This window comes from Budorcas taxicolor, chromosome 11 (genome assembly GCF_023091745.1).
Source record: "Budorcas taxicolor isolate Tak-1 chromosome 11, Takin1.1, whole genome shotgun sequence".
NCBI classification, from domain to species: Eukaryota; Metazoa; Chordata; class Mammalia; order Artiodactyla; family Bovidae; genus Budorcas; species Budorcas taxicolor.
The window spans coordinates 102616122-102634831 of NC_068920.1; the positions used below are offsets into that span (position 1 = coordinate 102616122).

General features: G+C 43.1%; 1 protein-coding gene across 1 annotated transcript in view; it reads right to left on the bottom strand.

Moving 5' to 3' along the window:
- Positions 1-8176: 8176 nt before the first annotated feature.
- The window catches only part of BCL11A (BCL11 transcription factor A), a 99107-nt gene continuing 88573 nt past the window's right edge, over positions 8177-18710 (bottom strand). Inside the window, exons 4-5 of the mRNA XM_052648925.1 lie at positions 16134-18028; positions 8177-8278 (exon numbers count right to left, since the gene is read on the bottom strand). Coding sequence (XP_052504885.1) covers positions 8177-8278; positions 16134-18028 — 1997 coding nt within the window. The remainder of the gene's footprint in view (positions 8279-16133; positions 18029-18710) is intronic.

Genomic DNA, 18710 nt, shown 5'->3' on the forward strand with positions numbered 1-18710 from the left:
AGAAAACGAAGATCATGGCATCTGGTTCCATCACTTCATGGGAAATAGATGGGGAAACAGTGGAAACAGTGTCAGACTTTATTTTGAGGGGCTCCAAAATCACTGAAGATGGTGATTGCAGCCATGAAATTAAAAGACGCTTACTCCTTAGAAGGAAAATTATGACCAACCTAGATAGCATATTCAAAAGCAGAGATATTACTTTGCCAACTAAGGTCTGTCTAGTCAAGGCCATGGTTTTTCCTGTGGTCATGTATGGATGTGAGAGTTGGACTGTCAAGAAAGCTGAGCACCAAAGAACTGATACTTTTGAACTGTGGTGTTGGAGAAGACTCTTGAGAGTCCCTTGGACTGCAAGGAGATCCAACCAGTTCATCCTAAAGGAGATCAGTCCTGGGTGTTCATTGGAAGGACTGATGCTGAAGCTATAATTCCAATACTTTGGCCACCTCATGTAAAGAGTTGACTCATTGGAAAAGACCTTGATGCTGGGAGGGATCGGGGGCAGGAGGAGAAGGGGATGACAGAGGATGAAATGACTCAATGGACATGAGTTTGAGTGAACTCCGGGAGTTGGTGATGGACAGGGAGGCCTGGCGTGCTGTGATTCATGGGGTCACAAAGAATCAGACATGACTGAGCGACTGAAATAACTGAACTGAACTCAACTGAAGCTTCAGTTAAACAGGAATAATAGTAGTAACTGTCCCCACAAGGTGGTTATAAAGAAGACATAAGAATAAGAACATGCATGGACAATTCTTATTGTGGGACCTCCCAGGTTGTGTAGTGGTTAAGAATCCACCCTGCAGTGCAGGATACGCTGGTTCAGTCCCTGATCAGAGAACTAAGTTCCCACATGTTGCGGAGCAAATAAGCCAGTGCACTATGACTAGAGAGCTCAAGAGCTGTAACTAATACCAAAGGCAGCCAAATAGATAAACTAAATATTTTCATAAAAAAGAAAACCCTCATTGTTATTCCCAGCACATAGTAAATTCTCAATAAACATTAACTGGTATTATCATTTCTGCTTTAACCTATGTTTTGCTCTTTACCAGGCAAAACAGCTGAGGACAATAAGAGTTAGGTGCTCAATCAGATGTCACATTTTGAACATGGCCTGGCCTTCAATCTCCAGGCATCAGAAGACATGTGGTGCTTTGCAACCCTTGGGTTAGATGCACAAGGTCTGTGGAAGGCTGTCCTCCAAAGCTACCCTCCAGCAGAGTGAGGGGTAGAGAGGGACCTCCAACTTTAAGATGCACTGAAGTGATAAAACTCACCTGAGCATTGCAAATGCAACCATCTCCAAAATTTAAACATTTTAAAAACATGACAGCTTTAGAGTTCAAACAAAAATCATTACAGCTTTTTTCTTCTGTGACATAAACTTATTTTTTAAAAAAATGGGTCTGCTAACCAAAAGCAAAGAAAAAGAGACTCTTAAGATGGAACGCAACCCCACATCCCCACAGTCATCAAGACTGGTTGTCAGTACCCCTCATCCTATGTGGAGTCCAGAGTATTCATACTATTTTGAATGTTCTGTGGTGCTGGGTGAAAGGCGGTGGGAAGCAGGGTGTGTCCTTCCTTCTTTAGAGGAAGAAATGGGCCTTGCATGGGGTCAAGTACAGAGAGGACACCAGGTAGGTGAGCAAGACAAAGATAAAGCCAGGATTACAACCCAGAATTGCCAACTCAGAGACCAGCACTTTTCATCAGCCTGGATCAAAACTACCAGGAGTCCATCCCTGATCCATCACCATGTCAGAGGGAAAAAAAAATGCACTCTGGAGAAGGGCTTCCCCAGGGGCTTAGGGGTAACGAATCCACCTGCAATGCAGGAGATAACAGTTAGACCCCTGGGTCAGGAAGATCCCCTGGAGGAGGTCATGGCAACCCACTCCAGTATTCTTGCCTGGAGAATCCCATGAACAGAGGAGCCTGGAGGGCTACAGACCATGGGGTCGCAAAGAGTTGGACACTCTGAAGCGACTGAGCTGGCACACACACACACTGGAAGAAGCTGAAAAATGAAAAGAACTCCACATATAAGGCAAGGTGGCTACCAGCAAATCCATAAAAGGTCACCCCTTTAAAAGAAAACCTCTTGTGTTTCTGGGTTCTGAGCTTTGAGAGAGCTGTTGCTCCAAAGAGGAGTATTTGCACTTTCATTTTTCCCCGTAGTGTAGGGAAGCCAGCAACAGGTGAAATCAGGCACTCTGAAAAAGAGCATGAGCAACACATCTTAGCACCAAAGGGAGAGAATTTTCACGCACATCTCCCTAGGCTTGCTTTCTGTGTGCCTGAGAAGAGAGGACAAATCGCCAGGGAGAGAGGAGCAGAAGGGACAACAGAAGTTCCCTTTTTGTGTTACCATTTCAGGAAATTCAGGGAACTATCACCAAGGGAAAAAAAATCAGGCAAATTACTTCCTCTCAGACCATCCTCAACAGGGATATTTGATTTGCTGTTGCTCCTTAAGACTTCCTGCCGTCCTGCTCCTATTTCAGGGATGGCTTTGCCCATGCAGGCTCTAAACAGCTGCTGTGCCCAGCAGTTGCAGTCCTATTGGTCTCAAGACATTCAAAGTCAACCCATGTCCATTCAAAGAAGTAAATGTGAATCAAAGGATGGCTGGCAAGAAAAGAAATGGCAGTAGAAGACCGGAACACAGCAGATCTAATAAAAAGTCAAGACAGAATTTGTACATCTGCACACAGAGCCAGGAGGGCTTCCCAGGTGGCTCAGTGGGAAAGAATCTGCCTGCAATGCAGGAGACATAGGTTTGATCCCTTCGTTGGAAAGATCCTTTGTCCAAGGAAATGGCAACCCGTTTCAGTATTCTTGCCTGGAGAACCCCATGATCAGAGGAGCCTGGCAGGCTACAGTCCATGCATCCGTGAGAAGTCGCTTCAGTTTTGTCCGACTCTTTGCGACCCCATGGACTAGAGCCCGCCAGGCTCCTCTGTCCATGCGATTCTCCAGGCACAAATACAGGAGTGGGTTGCCGTGACCTCCTCCAGGGGATCTTCCTGACCCAAGGATCAAACCCACATCTCTTATGTTTCCTGCAAGTGTGTTCTTCACCACTAGAGCCATCTGGGAAGCCCGGGCCACAGTCCATGGAGTCGCAAAAGAGTCGGACATGACTTAGCGATAAACAACAAAAACAGAGCCAGGAACCCCTGATGAAGGGGGGAAGTGACTTAAGATTTCACTTTGCACAGAAAAGGACTGTGCAGCCTAAATAGCATTAGTAAATGGAATAACCTTCACAACTCAGAGCTGTATACCATTTCAGTCAACCCTCCATTTAGTTCATTGTTCTCTCACCATCTTTGAACTCAAAGTTAAATATCCCTAGTAACAGAATTCAGGTCATACTATTGGCCATTTGAATTCTCTAACTGGATGCGATGAGGCCATGAAATGCAAATTAGGTGGGCGTTTCCCTTAAATCTTGCCTAGAGAATGGAACAGATTGTGAGATCTATTTAAGACATTTGAGATGAATTTGGTTTGGTGAGTAGCTTTTTTTTATGCCCTTTAAACTTTAAATGCTGTCTCCCAGCAATTCGTGGATCCTAAGTTCATTTCTACCATCAGAGGGGTGGATTAAAGGAGGAGTCTTTCCAGGTAGTGACCTCAATGTACCCTGTCATCAGGATGCCGTTTAGAAACCCTTGAAATATGGGACACACTTACATATGCCCCACTAGGACTGGCACCAAAACAAGCTTTTGATTTCATTCTTAAGTCCTTCTGTAATGCACACTTTTTCTGCCATTCCTGATTCTGAATTTAGTAGGTCACAAGGGAAAGATTTGCAGCTTGAATTCTTTTGCACAGGAGTTGCAGGCTTGGGTTCCAATTCTGGCTTAGCCACTAACTGTGTGGTTTCAAGCTTGGCTCTCACTTTTTCAAGCTGTGTGATCTTAGGTCCTTCACTTAATCTTTAGGCCTCTGTTGCCCTGTTGCTCCTGTTGCTCTGTAAAATGAATGACTGCTGTGGTTCCTTTCAAGCTTTAGTCTATTCTTGTCCTACCGAAGGTCTAGAATTGCGAGGAAAATGGATACTGTCATGTCTGTAAAAGTGCTCTATGAAAGTCTGAAAGTGTTAGTCGCTCAGTCGTGTCCCACTCTCTGCAACCCCATGGACTGTAGCCCCGCAAAGCTCCTCTGTCCATGGGATTCTCCAGGCAAGAATACTGGAGTGGATTGCCATGCCCTCCTCCAGGGGATCTTCCAGACCCAGGGATCAAACCCAGGGCTCCTGCAGTGCAGGCAGATCCTTTACCATTTGAGCCTCCAGGCAAGCCCAAAAGTACTCTATAAATCTTAATTATTTCCTGGGAGCATTTTTTTAAAATATAAAGCAAGGAGAAAGGTAATGTAATTTAACTATATATATATATTTCTTTTTTTAATGTATTTATTTATTTGACTGAGCTGGATATTAGTTGCAGCACCTGGAATCTTTCTTGTGGCATGCAGGGTCTTTTTAGGTGCAGCATGTAGGGTCCAGTTCCCTGACCAGGGATCAAACTGGGGCCCCTGCACTGGGAGCCCAGAGCCTTAGCCACTGGGCTACCAGGCAGGGAAGTCCCAACAATAGATATCTTAATCTACACGGAGATAGGAAGAGAAAGAACGACTGCTTCTGGATTGTGCTGGAATTGAGACATTTTTTAGCTTAATGTACCCCCGGAGAAGTGCAAACTGGAAAGTGCTATCTCCGCTAGGGAGTCAGAAAAAAGGAGCCTCACCTTACTATTTCCCTGTTGATGAAGAACTTGGGATGGTCCTTGAAAGGTGTGCTTGAACACATGTGGCTTCTGAACTTCCAGTTGAACTCAATGAAATCTTCACAACCACGATGCAAATTCCTTAAATCTCTTCCCTCTCACTCCACCCAAAAAGGAGCCAGTGTTGTGTGGCATGTAAGAAGAGAAACAACACCTACGAAACACTTCCATCCTGATCCTCTCCACCTCTGCTCTCTGGCGATACTAATCTATATAAGAATTCTTCATAGGAATAAACATTAACACTGGGGAAAAACCTGTTAATATGAATAATCATCTTCACCATTCACCTCACTATCTAGCTTTCAAAAAGAGAAAATCATGTCAGCACACAAAAAAACTAGAAAGATATTTCTTACTGCTTGAAAGATGGGACTTCAATATAAATACTCTGGAAAACTCCAAGTAAAAATGCCTAGGATACATTTAGCCGAGGTTTAGACACTCAATTAGACTTAAGATCCAAGACTGCTCTTCTTCCCTAAGATTTTTCATTACCACCATTTTTGTTTGTTTGTTTCTTTATCATCGGTTTTGATACAATCACTTTTTTCTCCAGCACCACCAATATTCAAATGGCCTGGTGCTGGGTGCTATAGAAGCTACTGAGTCTCTGCCACCATGGACCCAGACAGCTAACAGAACTTTTTGTTTAGTGTGACAGTCTGGACAGACCACAGAATTAATGTTCATGGACCAGGCTTGGGAGGGTGAGAACAATGTCCGGTATTTGGTCGCTACCTTCCTGAGAACCCAGGCCTGTGTCCTCTAGTCCACGCTCGGTGCATGCCTGGCAACCAATTAATCTATCTGCAATTTGAAGTTTCGCTCTGGGGAGAGGGCACAGTAAGCACCCCAGTCAGATTTGTCTGTCCCTTCAGCTGCTTCCACCATTCATGGAGAAACATGACCTTGGCGTATCGCACAGGCAGATGTCTTCCCAAATCATCCATCTTGCGTGGGCTTTCAAAAGTTCTGGCTCTAGTGTACCACCATCATCTCACAATGAATTTTAAAAATGAATTGCTATTTTCTTTCAATGGAAAAGGGTATGGGGGAAGATATGTGGAGTTTGGAGTTTGGGATTGGTTTGTTTTTTGTTTATTTGCTTCAACGAGGGCTCTCTCTTCTCCAAAAGGAGGACTAAGAAAAATATACCCTTCACCTACTCCCTCTCCTCCCCTCAGCCATCCTACTTCTAGAGATACCATTTATTTACACACTGGCTCCAAGAAGAAATAAGAGGTAGAGGCGGAAACACACAGATCAGAAATTAAAGTGTAGCAAGCACCAAGGCTGAAGTTGTCCCCAAATCCAGGATTGTTTGTTCTATTTCAGTCGGGTCTCCTGTGTGAAGCAGTTACCATTTCTAGGTATTGGCAAGGGGCTTAGCACGTTCTGGGAAGATGCTGTCCCGGAATCCCTAATGGTCTGAGGTTTCAGTAACACAGAGGCAGAACATGGGGCAGGAAATGTTCCTCCAAAAAATAACCCTTGTCTGGCGGTCCCATCTCACCTAGATGAGAGGAACTCTCAACAACTCATCCAGGCCACCTCATCAACCAGAGTTATTTGTCATGCTTGCTCCAAGCTCCCCTCTGCAGTGCGTACAGTTAGTTGTAGGAAAAGACATTTTTGTGTGCCCTTATAGTGGATATCTTCGATCTCTGAGTGACAGCCGTGCGTGTGTGGGTTGGTGAACGTTTACGACTTGTGTGCTAACATGGTAAGACAACAGTCCTTTTGACCAGTCAGAGTTCAGTGGAATTAAGCTGACAAGACACCCGAACACTGGCTTCTCTGCTTTCCTCAATGACATGGCTTTGGGCAAGCCCTTAACTTTGGTGAGCCTCAGTCTTCTCATCCACAAAGTGGAAGTCTTGAGATCTATTCCACCGAGGATCAGATGAAACAAGGCACATGAAAGCCCCGTATCACGCATAAAGCAGCACGTAACTGTGAGGAGTCATTATTTATGAATAACCAGGAAAGAATCCAGATGCCAATTATTTTGCTGTCTTCTCACTAAGCTAGGTAACCTAGCCAGAGGGTGAATGGGTAAGATTTTCCCTTCTTGCGTTCACAGCCAATATGTAAATTTGCAACACACAGGTGTCTGAGTTCTATTATTTATAAACCTGTTTTAATATGCTATATTGTCTCTAGTTCTCGTCTGGATCTCTAGGCAATAGAAAACACCAAAGTGAGAAAAGTTCTTTGCAAATTAACTGAGCCAGAAGGAATTTTTATCACTCATTTGTAGACCTAACTTATTTGTGTCACTAATTTCTAAGGAATGGAGCGCTACTACAATGACAAGAGAGTGTTCTGATGTGGAACTCTTTCCTCCTATCATCTTTTCCCCTTATAAAATCTGCCCCAAATTTCCTGGTGTGAGTAATAAAGAAGCTTTATGTTTGTTTGTTTGTCTGGGCTAAGATATATTTGCTGAAGGTCTGGGAACCTAAAATTAGAATATTTAATAAACAACTACTGATATTCATCACCTTCTTTGGGATTTACCACTAACTCAATGACATTATCTTTCTTGAGCTAAATTAAAAGACAAACTCAAATCCTGCATAGTAGCCACCAAAAGCATATATTTGAAAAACAGAATTCAGTGTGCCATATTATGCATTATTTAATGGTATGCAAATTGTAAGTCAGACAGTTAGGAAAACTACACTTCAGCATTAATAAACAGCAACACTACTACTACATTAATTATGATATTGCTATGATTTATTCCCAAGTTTTGCATTTTGATTCCCCTTGAAAATTTATGCCATCTGATAAGCAGTAACCTATTTCCCCTCCTACACCTCCTACCCATCCCTCAAATCTGTCCCTCCTTCCCACCCGATAGGTGTCTGCAAGACATGGGTTCAGAAACAGTTCTAAAGCAGCTGCATTGTCTTATAAGCATTAATAATTAAAGAACAAACAAACACCACCTAAAGCTCCAACATTTATTGTGTCAATGTTAAGCACACTTCTTAAAAGACAACATAGAATGTATAGAAACAAGGGGTTTGGGGAACTCATGCTCATTTCCACAAGACAGGGAATTGGGTTGGCTGGTCTCGGAGGGGCCAGGACGGCACTCAGAGCAGCGGTGGTCCACAGACCCTCTCTAGGGGACTGATTCACTGTTCCAATGTGGGTCTGTTTTTTTGTTTTTACTTTTTATTAAAAAATATAAATAAAATGACACTGCAGGCCCGGGCAGGAAGGACACTGCAGGACTCTGTCTTCGCACAACGGCTTCTTGGAGGCTACTGTCAGAAAACATCACAAACTAGCAGGATGACAGACCACGCAGATGTCGGCTGGGCGGCTCGCGTCCACCCCACCCCGGGGGTTCAAATTTTCTCAGAACTTAAGGGTTCTCGAGCTTCCATCCGAAAACTGCCACACATCTTGAGCTCTCTGGGCACTACGCCGAATGGGGGTGTGTGAAGAACCTAGAAAGAGGTTGGAGACAGAGGAGGGAGGGAAAAAAAAAAAAAATACAGGTGTGACTTGGCCCAGTGATTTTCTGTTCTCTAACTAGGTTTTTAAAAATTACAACTTAAACACAGGTTGAGCCACCGGCATCTTAAGCATGATTTAAACCTGAATCTCCCCACCTCCCCCAGATCTCTGACCGCTGAGTTCTTTCCCACACCTCTCTCCCCTCCTCCCCCAAAGGACCCAGACCCCCTCCCCATCCCAGGATAGTCCTAATGAGCTGGGGACACACCTGGAAGGAAACACTCGCCCTTATGACTGAGAAAACTGAGTAGGAAACAGTCCTTTGGTTGAGGAGAACAGGGGAAAGGGGAGGGAGGGGGACATTTCCTTAAAATAATAATAAAATTATAAAGAAACAAAAAAATAAAAATTGATGTAAAAGCAGCACAACGAAAACATGAAATGTTATCAAGTTCAACGTCAAAGCAGCCAACGATTTACAAGAGGCGAACAAATCTCTGAAGAGGAAACCAGAACTCAAAACAGTTGCTCCCAAATGGCACCAAAAACTGCCTGTAGTTTCTTTCAAACATGCAGTTTTCTTTTCTTTTTTTTTTTTCTTTTTGTGAGGGGGCAAGGCAGTGATGGAGGGAAGAAGGGAGTGGTTATTTTCCTTCAGGGCTCCTCCCTTGCTGTGTACATTGACTTGAAGCAGCAGAACTGGGAGTCCGGATGTGGGATGTGCCGAGGAAGAGGGCTACCACTGTGGCATTCCAGGCTTCGTTGCCATGGCGACCCGAAGCAGGGGCCTGGGGCCTCCTCTCCCCTGACTTGGCGCCGCAGGAGGCCCCAGGGTCTGGAGCTCGGCTGCTTTCCGAAAACCCCCCCCTGAGCGTGGAGACCTGAGCTGAGGGGCCTGCTGTATCCAGGTGGGCTCTGGGGAATCCCCGTTCCGGGCCCAGCCCTAAGTCACTGTCGTTGAAGCTCCTTTCGCTGATACCCTCTTCAAGCCACTTTGTCAGCCTGCTGCTGATGTTTAAAATCCTAACAGACAAAGTATATAGCTAGCATGGGCATGCACCACGTCAACCATTATTTAAAAACACAACCCGCCCCCCACCCCATGGGTTTGGGGGCCCTGCTTCAGAGGACAGACCTTGGGGAGATGGCTTAATTTGCCTTTTATGCCATCTTGTAAAGACCTGACAAACACTCCCTTTATCACTTTACAGAAAGGAAAAACAGTATTTGGATCAACCATTGAGTTGCGTTCGGCCAAGTTTAGGTTCTTGACTACAATAACCCATGTGAACTGTATTGGTCTCCTTTTCCACGTGAAATGGAGGAATTGATTGCCTCCCATGATCATGAATGACACTGGGAAATAGAGAGAGAGAGAGAAACAGGCCCATCCCCCTAAAGGCTGATTCATTGGCCATGTGTTTTACTAAATGAAACAGTGGCCTAATGGGATAACAAGATGACAGCAAGCAAAAGTGCCGACCCAACAACCCATGTCTACCATTTGTAGCTAAAGCAACCCTGGAGTAAATGTACATCATCCCAATTCCATCTATGTGTTCTGATGTTCATGTCCCTAAAAAGGGGTTCATTTATTTTTAATTGGGAAAGTGGCAGGATCTTAGAAGACAGGAAAATTTGCCGAGTGGCTAATGCCTTTTGAAAGCTAACACTCTTTAAAAATCTAACAATCTTTTAAAAACCATTTTTCCAAGCAGGTTTAAAGAGCACTGCCAATCCCATCCTTATACCAGCAAAAGTCCCACAACTTTTTTTCTTTTTAAATGGGAAGTCTAGGGGGTGGGGAGAGAAAAAAAAAGAGTATAGGATGTGAACATTCTTGAAAACACCAGGCCCAGGGACAATGGAGGAACAAATCATAATGAAGAACACACGATTACAACACAGTCATAGGAAATCATGGAGCAGGGGATCGGTTTAAAAAATGGAGATGCTGAATTTCCTCCCTCACTCTCTGAGAGTAAAGTGTTTGAAGCAGGACAGGGTGGGGCCTGAGGTTTCTCAACTCCTTTTCAGAAAGGCCTGACATATCCCAGTACCTTTTAACAAACTTTTAGTGTCTGTGAACAAACCATCTCATTTCCTTATTTCCCCAAATGAAATGATATCTAACCCCCACCGCCACTTCCTTTCAAGTTCTCACTTCCAGCATTATGAATATATACAGGATGAACTTATTGCATATACAGAGATGGTATTTAAACAAACAGTTCTATCGCAGAATGCCCTGGGAAAAAACTCGGCTACTTCACACTTCCTGCCAGTGCTGGTACAAGTGAAGAACCAATCTTACTTCTTAACAACCTTTAAAATACGTCCGTCTCACTCTTTCTGTAAGTCCTAAACAGAGAGGACTGTACATGGTTTGGGGATGAAGGTACTACATGTAAGGCAGGGTGTCTCGGTTAAAATCTGTGAGACATAGTTATTTACTGTACTCCTGTTTATTGTTTTCAAAATGAAGATTTTTAAAAGAGAACATTTTAAGCACCAGGCATTCAAGCACTCAACACATCAGGGGTGTCACGTACATTTAACTTGAGAATCCTGAAATGTGTTCATCGTTATTGTTTCTTTGTTTTAAAAAACTTTATCATGAATTCATCTACTGTTGGAAATGTTTTTTATTATTTAAATTAAGATTTTTAATTTTAGTGTTCCGGATGCAAGATGTCATTTATAAGCTATCTTCTTGTTGCCTAGGTTTTCAGGCTTCTATTATTCACATAGCTTCAGGAATAATATTTTATAGGAGGGTTTCAATAAGTCAGGAGATTGAGAACCCTGAAGAACCTGTCTCCCAATAAATTTATTTAACTTTGGGATTATGTAAATCAAACATAATTTGTGATTTATCACCAAATGTTTGCACCCCTCCCCAGTCCCCATTTGATTTAAGAAATTTGAGCATACAAGCATAGAGTATCCACCATTAATTCTGTCTGTCAGGATGCAAAATTTAATTACACTAAGAGCATCATATATGGAGAAATTAAAATGAATACTGTATATAAAACCTGCACAGCTGTACTCACAGCTCCTAATAAAGGAGTGATAGGAACACATAGCAGTTTTACGGACATTCAATATGGTGAAGCAGAAGTCACTGTATCTGAAGCTGGCATGGCACTGAAGACTATTTCTCTATGTCTTGAACAGCATTCTGGTTGCGTTGGTGAAGTAAACTTATCTAAAACACATATATCTCCCCTCACTTCACTGCCAACTATCACCTTCTGTAAGTACCCCATGATGCCACCCCAGCTCCTCCACTATACTCTCCCAAATCATCTCTTACCGGATTCCTCTCTGCCTCTCTGCTTTCCACTCAATCAGACTTTTAAAAAAGTACACCTACTTTCTCTGTATTTTAGAAAGATAAAACTATTCTTGCCTCAGACAAAAGGCATTCCGTGAAAAGGCCACCTCACAAGGCACCAGGGCATAAGAACTGAGCAACAGAAATGCTACCACAAGACAACAGAATGGCTTTTGTTTTGGTTTTTACAAAAATAAGAACAATGTCGTATCCATTCATCTACACTGGGAACAGGGAGACAGTATCACAGAGGTACGTGTGTAGAAGCTGCAACATGCAGTATTTGTAAAAATGACAACACAGATTTCTAAGGAGGGGCTTTTAAGACAGACCTAACTTGCTTTTCAAAGATGTTGCTTCATTTTATAAGTCTGTTGGTAGGTCAAAAGATAACGAAAGGGTATTCCCACTCTCATTTGCTATCAGTCAAAAAGACTCTGTAAAAACAGCTAAAACATCTGTCCCATCTAGGGTCCCTAAGGCTCTTAGAATCATAGAGCAAACCTTCATGGATCTCAGGAAATCAGTGGCTGATTCCACACATTGGGCTTAACCTGGCTAAACTCCTAGTTACTGCTTTCTTTTTCTCTCTCTCTCTTTTTTTACCTGATGCTTTCATTTCTGGATTTTTAGATTTGAGGGGTGGGGTTATTTTGGGTATGAGGAAAGACTCTTACTTGGAAAGAAAAGAGCTGATTTTAAAAAAAACATCTTTTTTACATTATGTTCTACCATAGGGCAGGTTGGGAGAATAGAAAAGAACTTTCAGACAAGAACAGCAAAAAAAATCCAGAGGGAATGAAAGTTAAAGATGCTATTACCAGTAAGTTTTTCATTTATATCTGAATGGATTACTGCTAAGAGATGGAGGGAAAGTTTTTAACATCAGACTGAAAACACTTTCCATTTCTTGAAAATTATTCTAGAACTATAAAGTCTAAAAACTATTTCCATGGCTTGAGATATGTCTATTTTAATATAGTAAGTACTTTATGTTCCTTTAGGGTATAATACACGCATCAAAATGCCCATAGAAATAATCCTGAAAAAGACTGACTGGCCTTCTCTTAAAACCTGTTATTTTCTTGAAAGTAATTTACAGAGTGTGTCAAATGAGGACACAAGAAGCTTACATTGTGTACTTTAATTTTTTTATTTTTTTCAATAAAGGGACAAAATGGGTGTATGAACAGGTTAATGCAGACAACTGCCAAAAAAACACAGACAGTGGTTTTTCCAATAGAACTTAACAAAGACCAGAAACAAATACAATAAAAAGCCAGGTTGTAATGACCTTTGGTCATCCAAATAAAAAAAAAATAAAAACAAAGAAAAATAAAAGATCAAATTAAGTGCCTCTGTTTTGAACAGGGCACATAAGCAATAATAAATAGTGACTCCCATAGTAAAAGATAAAATTTCAAGTTACGACAAACAGCTTTCATTACAGGAATAGAAAAGGCCAATAACAAAATATTCTGCATTGCCATTTACAAAAAAGTATTGACTAAAGCGGGCTTTCTCTTTAATATGCTTTGCATATGAAATTCTTTCCAATCTAAATATAAAGCACCATTTAGTTTTTGGCAATGAAAAAAACTGCAAAACATTGGTTTTTTTTTTTTCCTTTTTTTTTTCTTTCTTTCTTTTACTGCATATGAAGGTAAGATGCTGGAATGTAGGGTGAGAGAAGGAAAGGGACAAAAAGCACACTACATAACAAACCAACGTTATTAGCTTGCAGTACTGCATACAGTATGGCAGCAGGAAAAAGGAACAAAAAGGATATGTACAACCCCTATGACAGCCATCCGTGTGACATTCTAGCAGGCTCCCCCAAACCGCCATTATATGGCTTTTCATCTGTACAATGTCACACTTTTTTGTTTCTCTCTCTTTTTTTTGAAGCATACAAATAATTTGCACTATATTATCCTGCCAAATTAAAAAAATATACTGTGGCAGCCTGTCTTTTTTTTTTTTTTCCACTACCAAAAAAGGTACATTGATACCTTTTAAGAGAACAAGCAACAGTTAAAAATACAAGCTTCAATATAAATACTATAGTGCCTAACACTAGATGAACATTTAATTCAAATACCATTCTAGAAATACAGAAAAAAGACCATAAATGTGTTTTAGCATAGGAATCAACATGAGTGTGCATTTTCCTATATTTAAGTACTATATAATCTTAAACCTTTCCCCAATGTATGTTTTTTTTTTTTTACAACCTGAAGAGCGGTGTGTATCCAAGGCATAGAATTTCCACTACCATTTTTAAATGGATAACAAGTCTTGTAACACCACCAAGACAATGGAACCCTAAAATGCAGTTCCCCCCTAAACATAATGAAGTGTTTTTTTAAAAAATTTTTTTCTTAACATTTATATTTAAAAAAGTTTTGTACAAAAAAATCCTTGCACTGTAGAAGCGAAAGCAATCATTCATCTCTATGGTAAGTGTATTCTGTTTTCCATTCACAGCGCTTGCAATGTTGAGTCCGAGTAAGTAAGCTCATTAGTCAAGTAAATGGCTGGCAAAGTTTTTTTTTTTTTAGTTTTTTTTTTTAAAAATGCTCATCAATGAGATTGTGTTCAAATTATTTTTTTCAGCGTTTTGCAACTTTTCCCTTAAGCATAGACCTGTAAACTGGGAAAATTGTACAGTGCACTTAATTGTCCTATCTGAGCAGGTTTATTTTATACTCAACCTCTGTATCTCTGATTAGAGAAAAGATACAGATATTACAGGCAGAGTCAAGTGCTATTTGAACACCAACTCGGGCAGATGCTAGCTTAATAAAAAAAAGAAAAGAAAAGAAAAATTAAAAAAATAAAATAAAAACAATGAATCCTCTTCCATGTTAACACAAATAGCACACAGTGTATGGAAAAGAAATGAAGTACAACTTTTAGGGAGCACAGACATATATCCTGCTACTCTTAAAATTCTTTTTCTTCTTTTTTAAGAATGTCACATTTAAACACAAGTCTTAAGAATTCATAGTTAATCATCATTGTATCAATATTAGCTTATACACCTGTTCTAGTTTAAAATGGCAAAGAGTACCATGTTGTGCTAATAAATCACATATTTTTCCCCCTCTGTTACCCTCTGTCAAACCTTATTGTCAGTCTCTTCTTTTTAAAATGCTATTCGAGGTCCTAACATTTATTGTTCGATTGTCCATTTGACAACCAAGTAGGTCTGGATCTATTTCTTCTGATGCCAGAACTTTTCTTCAAAAGACATTATTTAAAACAAGTTATCTTCATAAAATGAATTCCTTACTAATGTATTTAATCATGTTTCAGGGCCTTTGCACGTTGCACATTCAATTTAATCATCAGTTAAAAAAAATAAAACTTTGGGCAAAAGAGCCCATTTCTTTTAAGCTCTCACCAGGAGCGAAATAGCTTTTATACTGGTATAATCAGTTTTGCTTACAAGATTAAACGAAAGGGAAAATGATGATTAACTAGGACAACGGGTCATATTTTTAGGTAGCCATTGTTGTGAGAAATACAATATAGAATTATACTCTAGGTCCTAAGGTTTATTACCTCACCCAATGCTGATTTAAGCTACAAGTTTATAACAAGTAGAAAGAACCATCAACGTGGTTGTAATAGATCCAAGGCACTCATATTTTAAAACCAAATGATAGAATAAACTTTTTTTCTGTTAGTTTGTCAATTAAAGGCCTTTTCTTCCTCTCCAATTGATAATATTTAACCCTTTAGAGACAGACATTTACCGTGTAGAGATTTTCTTTCAGTGCCATCTATTCTGTCTATAGAGGGTTAATCCAAAGACTGTTTTTCCTCCTCACGTTATAAAAGAAAACTGTACATGATATGTATTACAGAATGTATGCAGCATGGTCTTTTTCTCTCTCTCTCTCTTTTTCTCTCAGAACGGAACTGGAAACAGCAACGGTGTTTTCTCAGCAACGAATCGGGGACAATTTAAAATAGCCGTAACATACCATACATGCTGTCTAAGTTTAAAAAAGAAAAAAAAAAAAAAAACATACACAACATGTAAATTATTGCACAAGAGAAAGGCTCAAAGTTTGCGTAAAATGCAATAGTATTGCCCCATACAGATCATGCATTCAAACGGTGAGAACATAAAGGAAAAAAAGAAAAAGAAAAAAAGAAAAAGAAAAAAAAAAAAAAACAGGTGTGCTGGTGACAAGCACTCTCATTTTCTTAGCTTCCGTTACTTCTGTTTGTTTGTTTGTTTAAATCACATGGGACTAGAAAAAAACCCTACAGGTTGTGGGGCTGGAGGGCGATGGGGAAGGGGGGGCGGGGAATGGTGAAAAAAGGAGGTGGCAGGTGGGAGTGAGGGAGGGGGTATTCATATACCTCTATTCAGTTTTTATATCATTATTCAACACTCGATCACTGTGCCATTTTTTCATGTGTTTCTCCAGAGTACTGTACACGCTAAAAGGCATCTTACAAATTTCACATTTGTAAACGTCCTTCCCCACCTGGCCATGCGTTTTCATGTGCCTGGTGAGCTTGCTACTCTGGGCACAGGCATAGTTGCACAGCTCGCATTTATAAGGCCTTTCGCCCGTGTGGCTTCTCCTGTGGACAGTGAGATTGCTACAGTTCTTGAAGACTTTCCCACAGTACTCACAAGTGTCGCTGCGTCTGCCCTCTTTTGAGCTGGGCCTGCCCGGGCCCGGACCACTAATATGGGGCGTGCTCCCTCCACTTCCCGTGCCGCTGCGCCCCGAGATCCCTCCGTCCAGCTCCCCGGGCGGCGTGGAGAAGCGCAAGCTCCCGTTCTCCGAGGAGTGCTCCGACGAGGAGGCGAAAGGCGATTGTCTGGAGTCTCCGAAGCTCAGGAAGGGATCTTTGAGCTGCCTGGAGGCTGCGTAGCCGGCTAGCCACTGCGAGTACACGTTCTCCGTGTTGGGCATCGCGGCGGGAGGCAGGTCGAACTCCTTCTCGAGCTTGATGCGCTTGGAGAAGGGGCTCAGCGAGCTGGGGCTGCCCAGCAGCAGCTTTTTGGACAGACCCCCCGAGGCCGACTCACCCGGGGAGCAGCCGCGGCCGTTAACAGTGCCATCGTCTATGCGGTCCGACTCGCCGGCCACCGAGTCTTCGTCGCAAGTGTCCCTGTGGCCCTCGGCCTCGGCCAGGTGGCCGCGCTTATGCTTCTCGCCCAGGACCTGGTGGAAGGCCTCGCTGAAGTGCTGCATGGAGCTGAGCACCATGCCCTGCATGGCGTCCGGCAGGGGGCGGCCCTCGTCGCCCACGCCCACCACCGCGCCCCGCGAGCTGTTCTCGTGGCGGCGCGCTGCCTCCAGGCTCAGCCCGAAGCCGTAGTCCACCCTCTCGCTCTCCGTCAGCTCCTCCTCCTCCTCTTCCTCCTCTTCCTCCTCTTCCTCGTCGTCCTCCTCGTCCTCCTCGTCCCCGTTCTCTGGGATCAGGTTGGGGTCGTTCTCGCTCTTGAACTTGGCCACCACGGACTTGAGCGCGCTGCTGGCGCTGCCCACCAGGTCGCTGGTGCCCGGTTCCGGGGAGCTGGCGGTGGAGAGGCCGTCGTCCGACTTGACCGTCATGGGGGACGACTTGTGCATGTGCGTCTTCATGTGGCGCTTCAGCTTGCTGGCCTGCGTGCACGCGTGGTCGCACAGGTTGCACTTGTAGGGCTTCTCGCCCGTGTGGCTGCGCCGGTGCACCACCAGGTTGCTCTGAAATTTGAACGTCTTGCCGCAGAACTCACACGACTTGGACTTGACCGGGGGCTGGGAGGGAGGAGGGGCGGATTGCAGAGGAGGGAGGGGGGGCGTCGCCAGGAAGGGCGGCTTGCTACCTGGCTGGAATGGTTGCAGTAACCTTTGCATAGGGCTGGGCCGGCCGGGGGACAGCGGTGGGCTAGACGTGTTCCCTGCCAGCTCTCTAAGTCTCCTAGAGAAATCCATGGCGGGAGGCTCCATAGCCATTGGATTCAACCGCAGCACCCTGTCAAAGGCACTCGGGTGATGGGTGGCCAGGGCCATCTCTTCCGCCCCCAGGCGCTCTATGCGGTGGGGGTCCAAGTGATGTCTCGGTGGTGGACTAAACAGGGGGGGAGTGGGTGGAAAGCGCCCTTCTGCCAGGCCGGAAGCCTCTCTGGATACTGATCCTGGTATTCTTAGCAGGTTAAAGGGGTTATTGTCTGCAATATGAATCCCATGGAGAGGTGGCTGGGAAGGACATTCTGCACCTAGTCCTGAAGGGATACCAACCCGCGGGGTCAGGGGACTTCCGTGTTCGCTTTCTAAGTAGATTCTTAATCCATGAGTGTTCTGTGCGTGTTGCAAGAGAAACCATGCACTGGTGAATGGCTGTTTGCAAGTTGTACATGTGTAGCTGCTGGGCTCATCTTTACCTGCAAAATAATACAACACCAACATCAATGTTTAATCACCGAGGAGGGCATCAGCAATTGCTTATTTATGTTCTACCTCCAGCCTTCCCTTCCCCCAGCTGTCAACCCCAAGGCCTAAGCCCTCGCTGATCCTATCCCCTGTGCCTAGAATGGGCTGCTACATCTGGGGATTGGTGCCCAACAAACGTCTGTCAAAGGAGTCTTCCTGCCATTTGACTCAGTGCTAAGCATTTTAAATCCAGTCTTTAAAGCAGAAAAATCTAGACCAATCCAAGCTCAAGGATGAGGATCCCTACATTCTAGGGAAGTTCAACAACTATCTTCCGAATTTCCAATCTTTCACCAGCTGCGTTTTTTGGGGCAAGCCATTTCATCTCTGTGTTTCTGTTTCCTCCTCCATGAAGCGAGGGACTTGGACAAGGTGACCTAAAGGAAACTCTCCTGCTTCCTAAAACCCCCTGGGTGGCAGGTAAACTTTCTAAATAGGCAATCATTTCATGGACATATCAAAAAAGAGAAGGTTAACTCATTACAATTCTCTATGGCCCTAGAAATGCTTTTAATCTTTGCCTAAAACACGCTAGTTGTTGATATTGTTAAACATGAGAAGGTCCTTGTGAAATAATTACGTGGAAGAGAGACTAGTAACATCTCACATCCCAGCTTGTATGAGGGGCAGTGA